At 47.2% G+C, this 19,648-nt stretch overlaps 1 protein-coding gene across 3 annotated transcripts in view; it reads right to left on the bottom strand.

The window, feature by feature from the left end:
• Positions 1 to 14,543: 14,543 nt before the first annotated feature.
• Positions 14,544 to 19,648, bottom strand: part of WRAP53 (WD repeat containing antisense to TP53) — a 28,821-nt gene continuing 23,716 nt past the window's right edge. For all 3 annotated transcript variants that reach the window (XM_040346830.1, XM_040346828.1, XM_040346829.1), the window contains exons 10-11: positions 17,095 to 17,229; positions 14,544 to 14,996 (exon numbers count right to left, since the gene is read on the bottom strand). In XM_040346830.1, coding sequence (XP_040202764.1) covers positions 14,831 to 14,996; positions 17,095 to 17,229 — 301 coding nt within the window. In that variant the 3' untranslated portion in view covers positions 14,544 to 14,830. The remainder of the gene's footprint in view (positions 14,997 to 17,094; positions 17,230 to 19,648) is intronic.

Raw genomic sequence — 19,648 nt, 5'->3', positions numbered from 1 at the left:
GCTCCACCCTCCCAGCACTGACTTAGCAGCTCAGCTCCCTTTCCCAGCGGTGACTCAGCGGCTCGGCCCCCCTTTTAGCAGTGACTCAACAGCTCAGTTTTCCCACTTAGCCAGTGACTCAGCAGATCTCCCTCTCCCCCCCAGCACTGACTTAGCAGCTCAGCTCCTTCTCTCAGCGGTGACTCAGTGGCTTAGCTCCCTAAGTTCCCCTCTCTGGAACTGACTCAACAGCTAAGCTCCCCCCAGCACTGATTCAACAGTTCAGCTCCCCTTTTAACAGTGACCCAACAGTTCAGTTCTCCCTCTTAGCCAGTGACTCAGCAGCTCAGCTCTGCCTGTTCCCTCTTGTTATCAGTGTTTCAGCAATTGTTGACATTACAAGGTCATGGGCCCCTGGGCAAAGTAATGCCCAGGGCCCCTACCAGCCTGCCCCAATATATGCAACTACTCTCAAGAATGAAAGTATAAATATTTTCATATATGTATTAGTACTTTCAATAAAATCAATCAGTTTTAAACAATAAGAAAACATGCCATAAATCAAAGGCCAATTAACACAAAGGGTACAGTACAGATGGGGAGGCAGAAAGGAACAATATGGGGGGGGGCACAATACTGGGATCAGGAGGGCACAGTAAGGGGGCACAGGGGCACAATACAGGGGTGGGGGGGCACAATACTGGGATCAGGACGGCACAGTCCGGGGGGCACAATACTGGGATCAGGGGGGCACAGTACAGTGGCGGGGGGCACAATACTGGGATCAGGAGGGCACAGTGCGGGGAGGAGGGGGCACAATACTGGGATCAGAAGGGCACAGTGCGGGGAGGAGGGGCACAATACTGGGATCAGGAGGGCACAATTCTGGGATCACGAGGGCACAGTACGGGGGAGGGCACAGTCACATGCCAGCAGATTCAGATTGCCACCAGATGCAGATTGCCACAGTCACATGCCACCAGATGCAGATTGCCACAGTCACATGCCACCAGATGCAGATTGCCACAGTCACATGCCACCAGATGCAGATTGCCACAGTCACATGCCACCAGATGCAGATTGCCACAGTCACATGCCACCAGATGCAGATTGCCACAGTCACATGCCACCAGATGCAGATTGCCACAGTCACATGCTATCCAGATGCAGATTGCCACATCACATGCCACCAGATGCAGATTGCCACATGCCACCAGATGCAGATTGCCACAGTCACATGCCACCAGATGCAGATTGCCACAGTCACATGCCACCAGATGCAGATTGCCACAGTTACACGCCACCAGATGTATGGCACAGTGGCAACAATTGATGGCACAGAGGCTGCGTTTGATGGCATGGCACAGTGGTGACAATTGATGGGCACAGTGGTGATAAATGATGGCACAGTGGCTGCGTTGCATGGAACAGTGGCTGCATTTGAAGGCATGGCACAGTAGCGACAATTGATGGCACAGTGGCGACAATTGATGGCATGGCACAGTGGCGACAATTGATGGCATGGCACAGTGGCTGCATTTGATAGGCACAGTGGGCTGCACTTGATGGGCACAGTGGCTGCATTTGATGGGCACAGTGGCTGCATTTGATGGGCACAGTGTGTCTGCTATTGTTTTTATTTTATTTGTTTTGTTTGTTTGCGCCCCCCCCCAAAAATTTTGAGCACCAGCCGCCACTGCTGGCTGGGCTGTGTGGGCAGACCAGCGGTGATGGCGGCGAAATCTCTCTGCTCGCCCGCCGCTGCCGCCGCACTTCAGTGCAGACTTTGCGGCCTAGCTGCAAACAGGCTGCGGCCCAGTAGTGGGCCGTGGCCCGGGGGTTGGAGACCTCAGGTAAGCTTGCCTCCATCATCCGAGCCGTTCTGGCTGGGGGTTAGTCAGCGTGCTCGCCCCCTCCCTTGGGACTACATCCCTGCGGGGAGATGCCGACTAACCCCCAGCCAGAACGGCTCGGATGATGGGGGCAAGCTTACTGAGGAGGAACAGGAAGTGAGAAATTCAGACAAAGAAAAAAAAACATTTAGGGCCAGATCCACAAAGCAGTTAAGCTGGCGTATCTATTGATACGCCGCGTAACTTCTAATTTGCTCCGGCGTATCTTTGTTTTGTATCCACAAAACAAGATACGCCTGAAGCTGTGCTAGATCCGACTGGCGTACGTCTTAGTACGCCGTCGGATCTAAGGTGCATATTTACGCTGGCCGCTAGGTGGCGTTTCCGTCGAATTCCGCGCCGAGTATGCAAATTAGCTAGATACGGCGATCCACGAACGTACGTACGGCCGGCGCATTTTTTTACGTCGTTTGCGTTCGGCTTTTTTCGGCGTATAGTTACCCCTGCTATATGAGGCGTACTCAATGTTAAGTATGGCCGTCGTTCCCGCGTCGAATTTTGAATTTTTTACGTCGTTTGCGTAAGTCGTTCGCGAATAGGGCTTTGCGTAGAATGACGTTCACGTCGTAACGTCACGGCTTGTTGCGGGTTAATTTCGAGCATGCGCACTGGGATACCCCCACGGACAGCGCATGCGCTGTTAAAAAAAAAAACGTCATTTACGTCGGGTCAAGACGTATTTGCATAAAACACGCCCCCATCACATCCATTTGAATTGCGCGCCCTTACGCCGCCAAAGTTACACTACGCCGCCGTAACTTACGGCGCAAATTCTTTCAGGATCAGGAATTTACGCTGTAAGTTACGGCGGCGTAGTGTATCAGAGATACGCTACGCCGGACGCAACAATGCGCTCGGGTACGTCACATGGATCTGGCCCCTTGAAGGGAAATGGAAGGAAAAGGTAAGTGACCCAACAATGTTAAAGGAACCTATTTAGAAAATAAAAAACGAACCTTTACAACTCCTTAAATGAATGGGGGGTAAAACACCTGAAAGCGACTTTCAATGTCCGCCATTATGCTCTCTAGCTGTTTTTGGAGCGCGCAGATCCCGAGACCGAAGCAATTTGATCAAAAATGTGTGCCAAGAGTGGCAATTTACCCCCCTGCAGAAAATTACAAGGACACTCCGGCCAAAAGAGAAAAAACCTGATTGTGAAGGGTCATAATGGGTTCTAATGGGCACTGCCTTTGTTGAGATTGTTTTCTTTCGTCTGCCCTGCCAGTCTGGGCTTCTGTCACTTTGGCTGCTTTTCTTGAAATACGAGACTATCAGAAGTACTGTTTATGGAGCGCATTGGCTACAGACAAGTAGATGGTGTCACTAAATCTGTGCTCGACTCTGCTAGTAATCAGCGTGTGCCAGGAACAGAAATAAATAATGTAAATAGTGTTTTCTCACTTCTCTTGGAAGGAGCGTAATTCCTCGGCGTGCTATTTTCTCAGTTCCGTCTGCTGCAAATCTGTTATTTTCTGTTCCATTGCTACAGGCTCCGGGGATGCAGCCTTCACCGGCTCGGCACAATGGAAGATACAGACCTATAATGTATTATACAGATGTTACATTGGAGCCGTGTCTGGACTATGTGTATACAGATCACGGTGTAGCAGTGTCTGTACTGTGTGTTTACAGGTCACGGTGTAGCGGTGTATGTACTGTGTGTATACAGGTCACTGTGTAGCGGTGTCTGGACTATGTGTATACAGATCACGGTGTAGCAGTGTCTGTACCGTGTGTTTACAGATCATGGTGTAGCGGTGTCTGTACTGTGTGTATACAGGTCACGGTGTAGCGGCGTCTGTACTGTGTGTATACAGGTCACGGTGTAGCGGTGTATGTACTGTGTGTATACAGGTCACTGTGTAGCGGTGTCTGGACTATGTGTATACAGATCACGGTGTAGCAGTGTCTGTACCGTGTGTTTACAGATCATGGTGTAGCGGTGTCTGTACTGTGTGTATACAGGTCACGGTGTAGCGGTGTCTGTACTGTGTGTGTATACAGGTCACGGTGTAGCGGTGTCTGTACTGTGTGTATACAGATCACGGTGTAGCGGTGTCTGTACTGTGTGTATACAGGTCACGGTGTAGCGGTGTCTGTGCTGTGTGTGTATACAGGTCACGGTGTAGCGGTGTCTGTACTGTGTGTATACAGGTCGCGGTGTAGCGGTGTCTGTACTGTGTGTATACAGGTCACGGTGTAGCGGTGTCTGGACTGTGTGTATACAGGTCACGGTGTAGCGGTGTCTGGACTGTGTGTATACAGGTCACGGTGTAGCGGTGTCTGTACTGTGTGTGTATACAGGTCACGGTGTAGCGGTGTGTATACAGGTCACTGTGTAGCGGTGTCTGTACTGTGTGTATACAGGTAGCAGTGTCTGTACTGTGTGTATACAGGTCACGGTGTAGCGGTGTCTGTACTGTGTGTATACAGATCACGGTGTAGCGGTGTCTGTACTGTGTGTATACAGGTCACGGTGTAGCGGTGTCTGTACTGTGTGTATACAGGTCACGGTGTAGCGGTGTCTGTACTGTGTGTATACAGGTCACGGTGTAGCGGTGTCTGTACTGTGTGTATACAGGTCACGGACGGTGTATCGTTGTCTGTACTGTGTGTATACAGATCACGGTGTAGCGGTGTCTGTACTGTGTGTATACAGGTCACGGTGTAGCGGTGTCTGTACTGTGTGTATACAGGTCACGGTGTAGCGGTGTCTGTACTGTGTGTATACAGGTCACGGTGTAGCGGTGTCTGTACTGTGTGTATACAGGTCACGGTGTAGCAGTGTCTGTACTGTGTGTGTGTATATACAGGTCACGGTGTAGCGGTGTCTGTACTGTGTGTATACAGGTCACGGTGTAGCGGTGTCTGTACTGTGTGTATACAGATCACGGTGTAGCGGTGTCTGTACTGTGTGTATACAGGTCACGGTGTAGCGGTGTCTGTACTGTGTGTATACAGATCACGGTGTAGCGGTGTCTGTACTGTGTGTATACAGGTCGCGGTGTCTGTGCTGTGTGTGTATACAGGTCACGGTGTAGCGGTGTCTGGATTGTGTGTATACAGGTCACAGTGTAGCGGTGTCTGTACTGTGTGTATACAGGTCACGGTGTAGCGGTGTCTGTACTGTGTGTATACAGGTCACGGTGTAGCGGTGTCTGTACTGTGTGTATACAGATCGCGGTGTCTGTACTGTGTGTATACAGGTCACGGTGTAGCGGTGTCTGTACTGTGTGTATACAGATCACTGTGTAGCGGTTTCTGTACTGTGTGTATACAGATCACTGTGTAGCGGTGTCTGTACTGTGTGTATACAGGTCACTGTGTAGCGGGGTGTCTGGACTGTGTGTATACAGGTCACGGTGTAGCGGTGTCTGTACTGTGTGTATACAGGTCACAGTGTAGCGGTGTCTGTACTGTGTGTATACAGATCACGGTGTAGCGGTGTCTGTACTGTGTGTATACAGGTCACTGTGTAGCGGGGTGTCTGGACTGTGTGTATACAGGTCACGGTGTAGCGGTGTCTGGACTGTGTGTATACAGGTCACGGTGGAGCGGTGTCTGTACTGTGTGTATACAGGTCACGGTGTAGCGGTGTCTGTACTGTGTGTATACAGGTCACGGTGTAGCGGTGTCTGGACTGTGTGTGTATACAGGTCACGGTGTAGCGGTGTCTGTACTGTGTGTGTATACAGGTCACGGTGTAGCGGTGTCTGTACTGTGTGTATACAGGTCACGGTGTAGCGGTGTCTGGACTGTGTGTATACAGGTCACGGTGTAGCGGTGTCTGTACTGTGTGTATACAGGTAGCGGTGTCTGTACTGTGTGTATACAGGTCACCAGGGCTTTTTTTCAGGGGGAACTCAGTTCCACCACCTTTGGCTCAGACCCTTTGGCGCCTGCTCACCACAATCACTTGTACACACGGAAGTCTGGTTTCTGTGTTTACAAGTGACAGCTTTGTAACACCCTGAACTCTGCACTCTGTATGTAATGCAATTCTGGTATTTAATGCCCTTTTAAGACCCTTCTACTGTTTGTGAAATCTGAACGGGTCGTGGTTGAGTTCCTGCCCCTATTTTCTGAGGAAAAAAAGCTCTGCAAGTCACGGTGTAAAATATCTTTTTCCTCCTTCCTTTATTACAGGCTTGGAAGGACATCTCGGAATCCAAAGTAAATTGGCATTATCATGGCAGATTGATAAAGGATTTATATTTTTTAGATGCAGTGCTGAATAGTCAAGTGGTAGCATGTAATGATGCCGGTCTTATTAGTATTGATTGTTACTTCGAAAATGAGGTTCATTTTCTCTACAATTTCTCAGAATGCGTTTCTTTGCTCAATATTTCTACCATCAAGACTGAAAGAGCAGAGAATTTTTGTTAAGACCAAACCCAACGTGGTATATTTTCTTTCCACCAGTAGAAAGCTTTTTTGGTAGCTGAGGACCAGATTGATAAAGAGAAAGTGTTATGTTTGGTATATATTCTATGGCCCGGATTCAGAAAGATGAGCGCATCTTTCTGTGGGCGTAACGTATCTCAGATATGTTACGCCGCCGTAAATTTTGGCGCAAGTTCCGTGTGAAGCATATGCTTCAGTGTAATTCTCCCTGCTTGTTTAATGTGTGTGTGTGTGTGTGTGTGTGTGTGTGGTAGAGGGAAGGTGATTTCAGGTGTGACTCACTCCTCTGCTAACAGGCTGATTGAAATATTAATGACCCTTCCTCAGCCAGTCCTATTTCAAAGGGTAATTGATCTAGTGTGTTGTGTGAAGGAGACCTGTGTTTACTGTTTACTGTGATTAGAAGGGGCTCATGTTAATTATTCTGATTGCTTCACTGTGGTAATTATCTCTTCTATATGCGGGGCCAGGCTGTCTAGATAACGTATTCTGTACAACTAGTAATTACCTTCACTGATGTCATTATCTAAAGAAATGTCTTCAGGGTCGACTCCGAAGTGTCTGCCTATAATCTGTATGGGAGCCCCCACTGTGTGAGGGGGCGGAGATTGTCATTGTAACAGTTTTGTAAATTACATATAAGCTGTGTGTTGTACTATTAAAGTCTGTCTTGTTCCAGCAGTAAGCTTGGGCTCATGTGTGGCTTATTGGGCGATTCCAGGAATATTCCTCCTCGTGGAATATTGGGGTGATTTGCTTTTATGGGAAGAAGGGAATGCTTGACGGGGATATTCTAATTCCGTCACATTCCGTATGCAGAAAGAACTTGCGCCCTTAGTTACGGCGGCGTAACGTATGTGTGACGGCGTAAGCCCGCCTAATTCAAATGGGGATGTAGTGGGCGTGTTTTATTTAAATTTCACTTGACCTCGCGTATTTGACGTTTTTTGTGAACGGCGCATGCGCCGTTCGTGAAAAAATCCCAGTGCGCATGCTCGAAATTACGCCGCAAAGCCTCATTGGTATCGACGTGAACGTAACTTACGCAAAGCCCTATTCGCGAACGACTTACGCAAACGACGTAAAAATTTCAAAGTTCGACGCGGGAACGACGGCCATACTTAACATAGGATACGCCGCATATACCCCTCATATAGCAGGGGTAACTATACGCCGGAAAAAGCCTAACGCAACACACTACACAAGGCCGACCTGCAGGCGGCCTTTTAGAGTGTGGGGCGTGTACTAAACCCCCTGAGCCATAATTGGCCAAAGCCACCCTGGCTTTCACATTGAGAAGGCTGGGCAGGAGTTTTTCAGGCGGTATTTAGGCGCTATTTTTAGTGCTGTACCGCCTGAAAAACTCCTCAATGTGAAAGGGGCCTAAGGCAAACAGGCAGTGAAGCCTTACGGCTTCACTGCCCGTTTCCTAGTGCGCATGTCTCGCGCCGACTTGTGAATGGGTGGCTGCTCTCTGGGAACACACACAGTTCCCAGAATGCAGCGCGCCCCATTCACTAGAAGAAGATAAAGAAGATAGACCGCGGCTACGGAAGGGGCAGATTACGTACTTCCGCATAGCAACAGGTATTTCGGGTGAGTATAAAAAAAAAAATAAAACATTTTTTAGTTTTTTTTTCTAGGATTTTTGGGCAAAAAAAAAAAAAATCTGGGTGGAACTCCACTTTAAGTTTAGAAGATACAGTATGCCAGAATTCTGACTGCCATCCAATGCTGACTCCCGGCCTAGAACCTGACAAAGGACTATGCTCATCTTACACAACTGAATTGGAAGCAGCAGCTGCTATTGGGCCTCGTACACACCAGCGGATCTGTCCGATGAAAACGGTCCGCGGACCGTTTTCATCGGACATGTCCGCTGCCGGATTTTGGTCTGATGGCTGTACATACCCTCAGACCAAAATCCCTGCGGAAAAAACGCGGTGACGTGCCGCGACGATGACGTGCGCGACCCTGGAAGGTCAATGCTTCCACGCATGCGTTGAATCACTTCGACGCATGCGAGGGATGGCGGCCCAGCGGACATGTCCGGTAAGTCGTACAGACGACCGAACATGTCCGACGGACAGGCTTCCAGCGGACATGTTTCTTAGCATGCTAAGAAACATTTGTCCGCTGGAAACCTGTCCGATCCGCCGGAAAATTGTCCGGTCGGCCGTACACACGACCGAACATGTCTGCTGAAACTGGTCCACGGACCAGTTTCAGCAGACATGTTTGGTCGTGTGTACGATGCCTTAGAGGAATATTACAGACAGACTACTGACTACTGCTACCCTGCAGTCCCCTTCAAACGCTCCTGTCCTGGTTGGGTCTGTCAAACCAGGTTGAGCACAGATGAATCAGAAAACAGGTCTGTTAATTTGTCACAGTAGCCGATGACCTCTCAGCAATTTTCCTGGGTCCTGCTAAGCTTTAAAGGGATACTATAGATTTGGTTAAAAAACAAAACATGTCATACTTACCTCCACTGTGCAGTTCGTTTTGCACAGAGTGGCCCCGATCCTCCTCTTCTGGGGTCCAATGGCGGCTCTCGCGGCTCCTCCCCGCAAGAGCTAACCCCCTCTGGGAAGCTCTCTCTCCTGATGGGGGTTACCTTGCGGGCGTACTCCCGTGTGATACACTCGGTGGCCAAAGCCGCCAAGTGTATAACTCGGGGCCGCCCCCCCCCCCCCCCCGGCGCGCCGCGTCATTGATTTGATGGCAGCGGGAGCCAATGGCTGCGCTGCTATCAATCATCCAATGAAGAACCGACAAGAGCTGGGGGAAAGCAACGCAGGATCGCACCCACAGAGATTCTGGGCTCAGGCAAGTAAATCGGGGGCGGTGACTGCAAGGTGTTTTTTCACTTTAATGCATAGGCTGGCCACATACTCATTTTTTTTTTACATTGACTCTTATTTTCGAACCATTCAGCAGGACTTTGGCATTATCTCTAGGACGGGAGCAGGCAGGAATCTCCAATCGTGTGATGTTTGCAGAGTATTACATGTGTGTGGCGACACTAAACCACCACGCAGGTGAACCGTCCTGAATGGCTGCAACAACCTTGGGCTAGATTCAGGTAGGGGCGCGCATTGTTACGGGGGCGTAGCGAATCGTAGAGAGGCAAGTTCTGTATTCACAAAGCACTTGCCTCCTAAGTTACGGCGGCGTAGCGTAAATGGGGCCGGCGTAAGCGCGCGTAATTCAAATGAGGATGAGGGGGCGTGTTTTATGTTAATTCTTGGTGAACTGATTGAAGTTTTTCCCAAACGGCGCATGCGCCGTCCGTGGAATTTCCCAGTGTGCATTGCTCCAAAGTACGCCGCAGGGACATCATTGGTTTCGACCTGAACGTAAATTACGTCCAGCCCCATTCACGGACGAGTTACGCAAACGACGTAAATTTTTCAAATTTCGACGCGGGAACGAAGGCCATACTTAACATTGCTTGCGCCTCCTAATAGCAGGAGTAACCTTACGCCGAAAAAGCCTAACGTAAACAATGTAAAAAAAATAGCGCCGGGCGTACGTAAATTTGTGAATCGGCGTATCCAGGTCATTTGCATCTTCTACGCCGAAAGCGCCACCTAGCGGCCAGCGTAAATATGCACGCTAAGATACGACGGTGTAAGAGACTTACGCCAGTCGTATCTTAGGCTAATGTTGGCGTATCTTGCTTTCTGAATACAGAAAAAAGATACGCCGCGTAAATTCAATGATGAATCTAGCCCCTTATCTGTGTTTTTGCATTAAACAAGCCTGTATATGTAAAACGTTTTTTTTTTCCCTGTCTAAGCGCTGTACATCAATTTCCCGATCCTTTTTAAGGTATTATCAGGGGGAAATATAAAAAAAAAAACACCTTAATTGGCACATTGGTAATGTTTTAGTCAGCAGTCTGCAGTATTTTTTTCGCATGTCATTTAACAATTAGACTTAAGATCAGCGCGATGGTCTAGCGAGGCCCATCTGTTGCCACGGCAACCCGTTCTCCTCAATAACGTCCTGGGCATCGCACGGATTTTATAGAAAAAAAAAAAACATATTTTTAAAGTTCTTTATGAGCTCGGATTCATTGATTTCAGTGAAGTGCTTGCCAAGCAGACTATAATTGCGGGCGTGTGCGAGGAAAAGGTCAGCCCACTAGTGCTTATGTGGTCAATGGCGAGGGACAATTAAAGGAAAACTATGTACATTAGGCTTGACTAAATGGTTTTGCAGTGTTCGCCCTAAAAAAGAACACGGACTGTGGCAGCTGTGCCCAAAAAATAAAAAAAGCCAGACAGAGCATAAAGGATGGTTCCTTAGTATTGCCTGTTGTCTCCCTGTAGCTGATATTTCCCACATTCCTTGTCCTGCACTGTAGCGCTGCGGAGGCCACCATCTTGCAGACTTTGCTTTCTCATTACGCCCCTCCTGATGACTGGGGACCTGATGATGACCAGTAGGAAAAAAATCACAGGACCACAGAATGGAGGACACAGAAGCAGGGAGATCCTTGCACTGCAGGTCCCCAGGTACAGCTTCCTCTCCAGCAGATGAGAACAGTGAGCCTCAGACTAGTGATACAGTATCACCAAATCTCACTCCAAATGTAGCAAGACTAGCAGTCAGAGGCAGCAGATCAGGGGTCCCCAAACTTTTAAAGTACAAGGGTCACATTGTGTATTTTACTAATATTTGAGGGCTGGAAAAAAATAAATCAGTTTTACAAACAAATTAATAAAATTCAAAATGCATGAATACCTTTTACTTGGAGTTTTTTTTTTTTTTTTTTAATCAGCATTAGACTATTTAGAACAACAGAAAAAAGTTCAGTGAAGCAAAGAAATTCCAGAACTCAAATCCAGCAGTGTCCCCCCCCCCCCCCCCCCCGGACATCAGGGTCCCCATCAAAATCCACCCATACCTCACGGTCCCCTCTTGCATCAAGCTCCCCAATAAAGTTCACCCTTACATCAGTGTCCCCAATAAATTCCAACCTTACATCAGTGTCCTCAACAAAGTCCACCTATACATCAGGGTCCCCAACAATATCTACCCATACATCAGGGTCCCGTTTTACATCAGGCTCCCCAAAAAAGTCCACCTTTACATCAGATTCCCCAACAAAATCCATCCTTACATCAGGGTCCCCATCAGAGTCCCCTCTTACATCAGGCTCCCCAATAAAATCCACTCTTACTACAGGATCCCCAACAAAGTCCACCCTTACTACAGGGTCCCAATCAGAGTCCCCTCTTAAATCAGTGTCCAACAAAATCCACCCTTACATCAGGGTACTCATCAGAATCCCCTCTTACATTAGGTTCTCCAATAAAGTCCAACCTTACATCAGCTTCCCCAACAAAGTCCACCAATACATCAGGGTCCCCATCAGAGTACCCTCTTAACCACTTCACGAGCGCCCACTTTATATATACGTTGGCACTTTAAAGGTGGATATCTCGGTAACAGCAGCAGCTGCTGTCACAACCGAGGTATCCATTTTTCAGTGGGCGGTCCTGTTTACGATAATGGTGGTCTCTGTGGCGGATTCGCTGCAAGATCACCGTTATCGCGGTGGGAGAGGGGGCCCCCCCCCCGCCGCTCTCCCACGCTACCGTCGGTAGCGGTGGAGGTAATCAGGTCCTGTTAGGTATGGATATACGAGTGAGGGGAAGATGGCCCCCACCCGTCTCCATACCATAGCAGGGCGGAAGCAACGTCAAAACATCACTTCCGCCCATACGTCTTAAAAAGGGACATTTTTTTGTTGTCATTTTTTTCAAATGACAAAATTCTTTTTTTTTTTTATTGCATTTAAGTCAAAATATGAGACCTAAGGTCCTTTTGACCCCAGATCTCATATTTAAGAGGACCTGTCATGCTTTTTTTCTATTACAAAGGTTGTTTACATTCCTTGCAATAGGAAAAAACGACCCATTAAATTATTTTTTTTTAAAAAACGTTTTAAAATCAATAAAATAAAGTAAAATAAGTAAGATTTTTTTTTTTTTTTTAAAGTGCCCCGTCCCGACGAGCTCGCACGCAGAAGCAAAAACATACGTGAGTAGCGCCCGCATATGAAAATGGTGTTCAAACCACACGTGAGGTATCGCCGCGATTGTTAGAGCGAGATTAATAATTCTAGCCCTAGACCTCCTCTGTAACTTAAAACATGTAACCTGTAGAATTTTTTAAACATCGCCTATGGAGATTTTAAAGGGTAAAAGTTTGATGCCATTCCACGAGTGGGCGCAATTTTGAAGCGTGACATGTTGGGTGTGATTTTGGCCCATTCTTCCAGTCTTCAAATCTTGAAGGTTCCGTGGGCCTCTTCTATGAACTCTGATCTTTAGTTCTTTCCATAGATTTTCTATTTGATACAAGTCAGGTGATTGGCTGGGCCATTCTAGCAGCTTTATTTTCTTTTTTTAAACCAATTGAGAGTTTCCTTGGCTTTGTGTTTGGGGTGATTTTCTTGCTGAAATGTCCTCCCTCGTTTCATCTTCATCATCCTGGTAGATGGCGGCAGATTTTTATCAAGAATGTCTTGCTACATTTTTCCATTAATTTTCCTTCTATGATATGAAGTTTGCCAATACTGTATGCTGAAAAACAACCCCGCCCACACCAATCAAAAAGTAAAATAGTGTTTTTTTTTTTAGGGCTGTGGCAATTAACGATCAATTGTTCGATTAATCGTTAATTTCTTTGATCGACTAAAATTATTTTGACCGACGATCCGCGGAGTGAGCTCCGCGGTCTCGCCCATAGGAAAGGCCGCGGCTTCGGCCTAGCTCCGGAGCCGCGGCCATCTTGGTCCACCCGGCGGCAGTCAAGTAGCGGCGCGCTGACGTCATCATCACCCGCCCGCCTGCTTGTATTATCTTCCCTTGCGCACGTGTCCATCAGCTACTCTGCGGACGGGTCTGTAGGTAAGAGAGGACAACAACCATCCTTTATATTAAAGCATGGGGGCAAATGTGTATATTCTTGCAGCATGGGGGCAGATGTGTATATTCTTGCAGCGTGGTGTATATTCTTGCAGCGTGGGGGCAGATGTGTATATTCTTGCAGCGTGGTGTATATTCTTGCAGCGTGGGGGCAGATGTGTATATTCTTGCAGCATGGGGGCAGATGTGTATATTCTTGCAGCATGGGGGCAGATGTGTATATTCTTGCAGCATGGGGGCAGATGTGTATATTCTTGCAGCGTGGGGGCAGATGTGTATATTCTTGCAGCGTGGGGGCAGATGTGTATATTCTTGCAGCGTGGGGGCAGATGTGTATATTCTTGCAGCATGGGGGCAGATGTGTATATTCTTGCAGCATGGGGGCAGATGTGTATATTCTTGCAGCGTGGGGGCAGATGTGTATATTCTTGCAGCATGGGGGTAGATGTGTATATTCTTGCAGTATGGGGGCAGATGTGTATATTCTTACAGCATGGGGGCAGATGTGTATATTCTTGCAGCATGGGGGCAGATGTGTATATTCTTGCAGCGTGGGGGCAGATGTGTATATTCTTGCAGCGTGGGGGCAGATGTGTATATTCTTGCAGCATGGGGGTAGATGTGTATATTCTTGCAGTATGGGGGCAGATGTGTATATTCTTACAGCATGGGGGCAGATGTGTATATTCTTGCAGCATGGGGGCAGATGTGTATATTCTTGCAGCGTGGGGGCAGATGTGTATATTCTTGCAGCGTGGGGGCAGATGTGTATATTCTTGCAGCGTGGGGGCAGATGTGTATATTCTTGCAGCGTGGGGGCAGATGTGTATATTCTTGCAGCGTGGGGGCAGATGTGTATATTCTTGCAGCGTGGGGGCAGATGTGTATATTCTTGCGTTAATCAAAATTAGTCGATCGATTTAAAAAAAAAAAAAAAACGATTAATCGAACACAAAAATTTTAATCAGTAACAGCCCTATTTTTTTTCAAAATTGTCGCTCTTTTGTTTATAGCGCAAAAAATAAAAACCGCAGAGGTGATCAAATCCCACGAATAGAAAGCTCTATTTGTGGGGAAAATAAATTTGGGTACAGTGTTGCATGACCGCGCAATTGTCATTCAAAGTGCGACAGCTGTGAAAACTAAAAATTAGTCTTGGCAGGAAGATGAGAATGCCCGGTATTGAAGTGATTAATATACAGATTATGGGGGAGGGGCGGCTTAGCATGCTGGCCAGACATCTAGTCCCTGTATGTGCGGATCTCCTGCAGAACAAAGAATATTTCCAATAAGATCACACTTATTACAAAGGTGTCAGACTGGTGACGGTTTATTGCCTGAAACGATGAACAAAACCTGTACACAAGTATAAAACATATATACACAGCTTGTCACAGGGAATATATACACAGCATAAAAAAATCCTGAGGGTTTTATAAACAAAATACTGTATATACACAAGATTACATGGATGGGAACCATCTGCCAGACATGCAGTGTGGATCAGGATGGAGAAAATATCCCACACTGTATGTTTGTGCAAAATGGATCTTTTGTAGGCGATGACGTTTCCCAGAATCCTCTTCTTTACTTGGCCTGACTCCCACCGCACCACCAGAGCTGCAGACAGTTCTCTCCGGCTAGGCTGTGTTTCGGCCGCTCGGTGGCCGGGGACTCGTCGCTGCTGTCCTCAGACTCGGGAAAGGTCCTCTGCCCCGATGTGGTGGCCAAGATGGGTAGAGAGGGGTGCAGGCTGTGGAGAGAAACAGAAAACATCGCTATTAGCCTGTGTGTGCCGTGATCAAACATGCTGGTATATAAAGGGGGATGTTTGGTATCTGTGTTAATATCGGAGGGGGGGCAGGGGGGTTCTACCTATAGGCAAGCCTAGAATAAGGCTTACCTATAGGTAGTGGAAATATCTCCTAAAACATGCAGTTTCTTCCCCAGCCTGTGCCGTTAATCGCGGCTCATGTGCGGGAGTGACGGCGCGCGGCTCCGGCGAATCACAGAGCCGGAGTCCGCGGCCCGGAAGGAAGAGGGGGCAGAAGATGGACGCAGCCTACACAGGGGACATCGCTGGATTCTTTTGCAGGCAAGTTTCACATAATGGGCTAGCATGCGATGCATACTAGCCCATTATGCTTTCCGTTTGCAGGCTTTGCAGCGAGCAAAAGAGGAAGTAAAACCCATCAGGGTTTACTCCCTCTTTAACCAATTAAGACCCGGACCTTTAGGCAGCTAAAGGACCTGGCCAGTTTTTGCGATTCGGCACTGCGTCGCTTTAACTGACAATTGCGCGGTCGTGCGACGTGGCTCCCAAACAAAATTGGCGTCCTTTTTTCCTCACAAATAGAGCTTTCTTTTGGTGGTATTTGATCACCTCTGCGGTTTTTATTTTTTGCGCTATAAACAAGAATAGAGCGACAATTTTGAAAAAAATGCAATATTTTTTACTTTTTGCTATAATAAATATCCCCCAAAAATAAAAATATATATATAAAAAAAAAAAAAAAAAAAAATTCCCTCAGTTTAGGCTGATACGTATTCTACCTATTTTTGGTAAAAACAAAAAAAAACAATAAGCGTTTATCGATCGTTTTACGCTAAATTTATAGTGTTTACAAAATAGGGGATAGTTTTATTGCATTTTTATTATTTTTTTTACTACTAATGGCGGCGATCAGTGATTTTTTTTGTGACTGCGACATTATGGCGGACACTTGACACATTTTTGGGACCATTGTCATTTTCACAGCAAAAAAAGCATTAAAAATGCATTGTTTACTGTGAAAATGACAATTGCAGTTTGGGAGTTAACCACAAGGGGGCGCTGGAGGGGTTAAGTGTGACCTCATTTGTGTTTCTAACTGTAGGGGGGGTGTGGCTGTAGGTGTGACATCATTGATTGTGTTTCCCTATAAAAAGGGAACACACGATCAATGACGGCGCCACACTGAAGAACGGGGAAGCTGTGTTTACACGCAGCTCTCCCCGTTCTTCAGCTCCGGGGAGCGATCGCGGGTCCCGCGGTCACGGCGATTCGGACTGTGTCGCGGGCGCGCGCCCACGACTGGGCACTTAAAGAGGACGTACCTGTACGTGCTTGTGCCCAGCCATGCCATTCTGCCGACGTATATGTGCAGGAGGCGGTCCTTAAGTGGTTAAGGAAGCTATGTAGGAGGAGGGGGGGGGGGTAAGGAACATTTTTAAGAAACGTTAAACCTATGCTTGCTCTTTGCGCCGGCCTAGCTCTTTAGGGGTGTTTTCCTGCTAAGGGGACAGGACAACTTCACTGCATCAAAGGGACGATGGACGGGCAATGTACGATCTAATCTTTCAGAACCTTCTTCCCTCTGCCAGGGCATTGAAAATGGGTCATGGATGGGTATTCCAGCATGACAATGACCCAAAACACACGGCCAAGACAACAAAGGAGAGGCTCAAGAAGCACATTAAGGTCCTGGAGTGGCCTAGCCAGTCTCCAGACCTTAATCCCATAGAAAATATGTGGAGGGAGCCGAAGGTTCAAACGTCAGACTCAAACCCTTAATGAGAGGATCTGCAAAGAGGAGTGGGACAAGATCCCTCCTGAGATGTGCAAACCTGGAGGCCAACTACAAGAAACGTCTGACCTCCGATTGCCAACAAGGGTTTCTCCACCAAGTACTAATCAATTTTGAACTTTTGAAATGCGTTCTGTGTATTCTGTCTCTCACTTGAAATAAATCAACCATTAAAATTATAGACTGATCATTTCTTTGTCAGTGGGCAAACATACAAAATCAGCGGGGGATTAAGTAAGTGTGTGCGTGTCTCAAATTGTGTAAAAATCTGACCGATTTACTAACCTGATTCCGTTAACACAGTTACCCTGGCCTTGAAACTGGAGGGCAGGTGATAAAAAACCTTCCACAGGAGGCGACACCATATCCCAGACTGTCACCAAGCCGTGAGTGTCCCCGCTGAGGAGGTAACGCCCCGAGCTGCAAAAACAAAATAGAAATATATTATATATTTGGAACTTCAAAAATAAAAAGAATATAAAAACATATTGGTGGTCAGTGTAGTACTCCCTTACACCGGAGGTCAGTGCAGATCCCCATTTACATTGGTTGTCAGTAGAGAATGGTCCCTCTAGCTTGGTAGCCAGTGGAGAAGGGCTCTATTGCATTGATGGTTTGTGGGAAGAATTCTCCTTACACAGATGTCAGTGGGAAGCGAGCGTTCCCCCTGCAGATAGCTGAAATTATTAATGGTGTCTGTGGGGGAACTTATTTAAGAGGCAGAAATTAAATCACTGCTCAAGGAACCCAACCACTAGCAAATGCTGAAGGAACCCTAGGGATCCACAGATCCCTGGATGAGAAAGGCTGGACCAGAGTCCTGTACGCCGCACTTTGGGTGTGCTGTCCTAGGTCTTGAAAAGAGAGAAAGAAGAGAGAGAAAGAAGAGAGAGAAAGAAGAGAGAGAAAGAAGAGAGAGAAAGAAGAGAGAGAAAGAAGAAAGAGAAAAAGAAAGAGAAAAAGAAAGAGAAAAAGAAAGAGAAAAAGAAAGAGAAAGAGAAAGAGAAAGAGAAAAAGAAAGAGAAAAAGAAAGAGAAAAAGAAAGAGAAAAAGAAAAAGAAAGAGAAAGAGAGAGAGAGAGAGAGAGAGAGAGAGAGAGAGAGAGAGAGAGAGAAAGAGAAAGAGAAAGAGAGAGAAAAAAAAAAGAGAAAAAGAAAAAGGAGGGAAAGGGAAAAAGAAAAAGGAAAGGGAAAAAAGAAAGAAACCCTGTGATCCCCATGGCTAAGCTCCTGGGGGTGGAGTGAAGTGTGTTGGGGGGGTGGCCTGGTTGGAGTCCAGGCTAAGGTTACCACTCCAGGACACCTAGATGTGCGACTTTTGGGGGGTCACCCCATTGTTCTCTGAAGCCTGTGAGAAAGTAGACTGGGCTCCAACCAGGCAACATCCCTCCAACGAGTTTCGTCCCAACACCCCTCGTCCCAGAGCTTAGCCACAGTGACCCCCATGACCAAGCTCCAGGGAGTGGACAGAAAAGGTTTGGGGGATGTGACCTGGTTGTAACCCAGGCTGAGGCTGGCACACACACACACACCCACACACACACTTTCTCCCTGGATTTTGCAGAGATGTGTAACTTCCAGGACTTCTTCCCTATTAGAGGTTTAGAGCTAGGACAAGCTCGGACCTTGTCTGCACAGCTAGCGGCTGTTACATAAGAGAACCCAACAGAGCTATGAGCATCATTCTAGTTTAGGCCCAAATGGAACAGAACACACAAATTCATGTTAACCACTTAACCCCCGGACCATATTGTTGGTCAAAGACCAGAGCACCTTTTGCAATTCGGCACTGCGTCGCTTTAACGGACAATTGCGCGGTCGTGCGAGGTGGCTCCCAAACAAAATTGGCGTCCTTTTTTCCCCTACAAATTGAGCTTTCTTTTGTGGTATTTGAACACCTCTGCGGTTTTTAGTTTTTGCGCTATAAACAAAAATAGAGCGACAATTTTGAAAAAAAAAAAAATGAATATTTTTTTACTTTTTGCTATAATAAATACCCCCCCCCCCCAAAAAAACAAAACAAAACAAAACAAAAAAATATAAAAATACTTTTTTTTTTCTCCTCAGTTTAGGCCGATATGTATTCTTCTACATTTTTATTTTTTATGAAAAATATCACAATAAGCGTTTATTGATTGGTTTGCGCAAGTTATAGCGTTTACAAAATAGGGGATAGTTTTATGGCATTTTTATTAATATTTTTTTTACTAGTAATGATGGCGATCAGCGTATTTTTTTCGGTACTGCGACATTATGGCGGACACTTCGGACACTTGACACATTTTTGGGACCATTGGCATTTGTATAGCGATCAGTGCTATAAAAATGCATTGGATTACTATAAAAATGCCACTGGCAGTGAATGGGTTAACACTAGGTGGCGGGGAAGGGGTTAAGTATGTCCCTGGGTGTGTTCTAACTGTAGGGGGGGTGGGACTCACTAGGGGAAATGACTGATCGCTGTTCATACATTGTATGAACAGAAAATCAGCATTTCTCCTCTGACAGGACTGGGAGCTGGGTGTTTACACACACAGCTCCCGGTCCCCGCTCTGTAACGAGCGATCGCGTGTGCCCGGCGGTGTTCGCGACCGCCGGGAACGCGCGCAGGATTTAGGAGCATGCGGAAGGGGCCCGCGCCCCTAGTGGCCGCTTCACCTGCCGACGTAGAGCTACGGGCTCTCGCGCAGGAGAGCCGACCTGCCGCCATAGAACTGCGGGGGCTGGTTGGCAACCAGTTAATCCAATGAAAAGGCTCACATTTCTGCCATGATCCCAGCCTAAAACATGTTACGCCTGTATTCAGGATGTAACATGTTACAAATGGTCCAGCCGCCAAT

The sequence above is a fragment of the Rana temporaria genome, chromosome 3, assembly GCF_905171775.1.
Source record: "Rana temporaria chromosome 3, aRanTem1.1, whole genome shotgun sequence".
NCBI classification, from domain to species: Eukaryota; Metazoa; Chordata; class Amphibia; order Anura; family Ranidae; genus Rana; species Rana temporaria.
The sequence above is the reverse complement of the archived record's forward strand: the minus strand, read 5'-3'. Positions and strand labels throughout refer to the sequence as shown.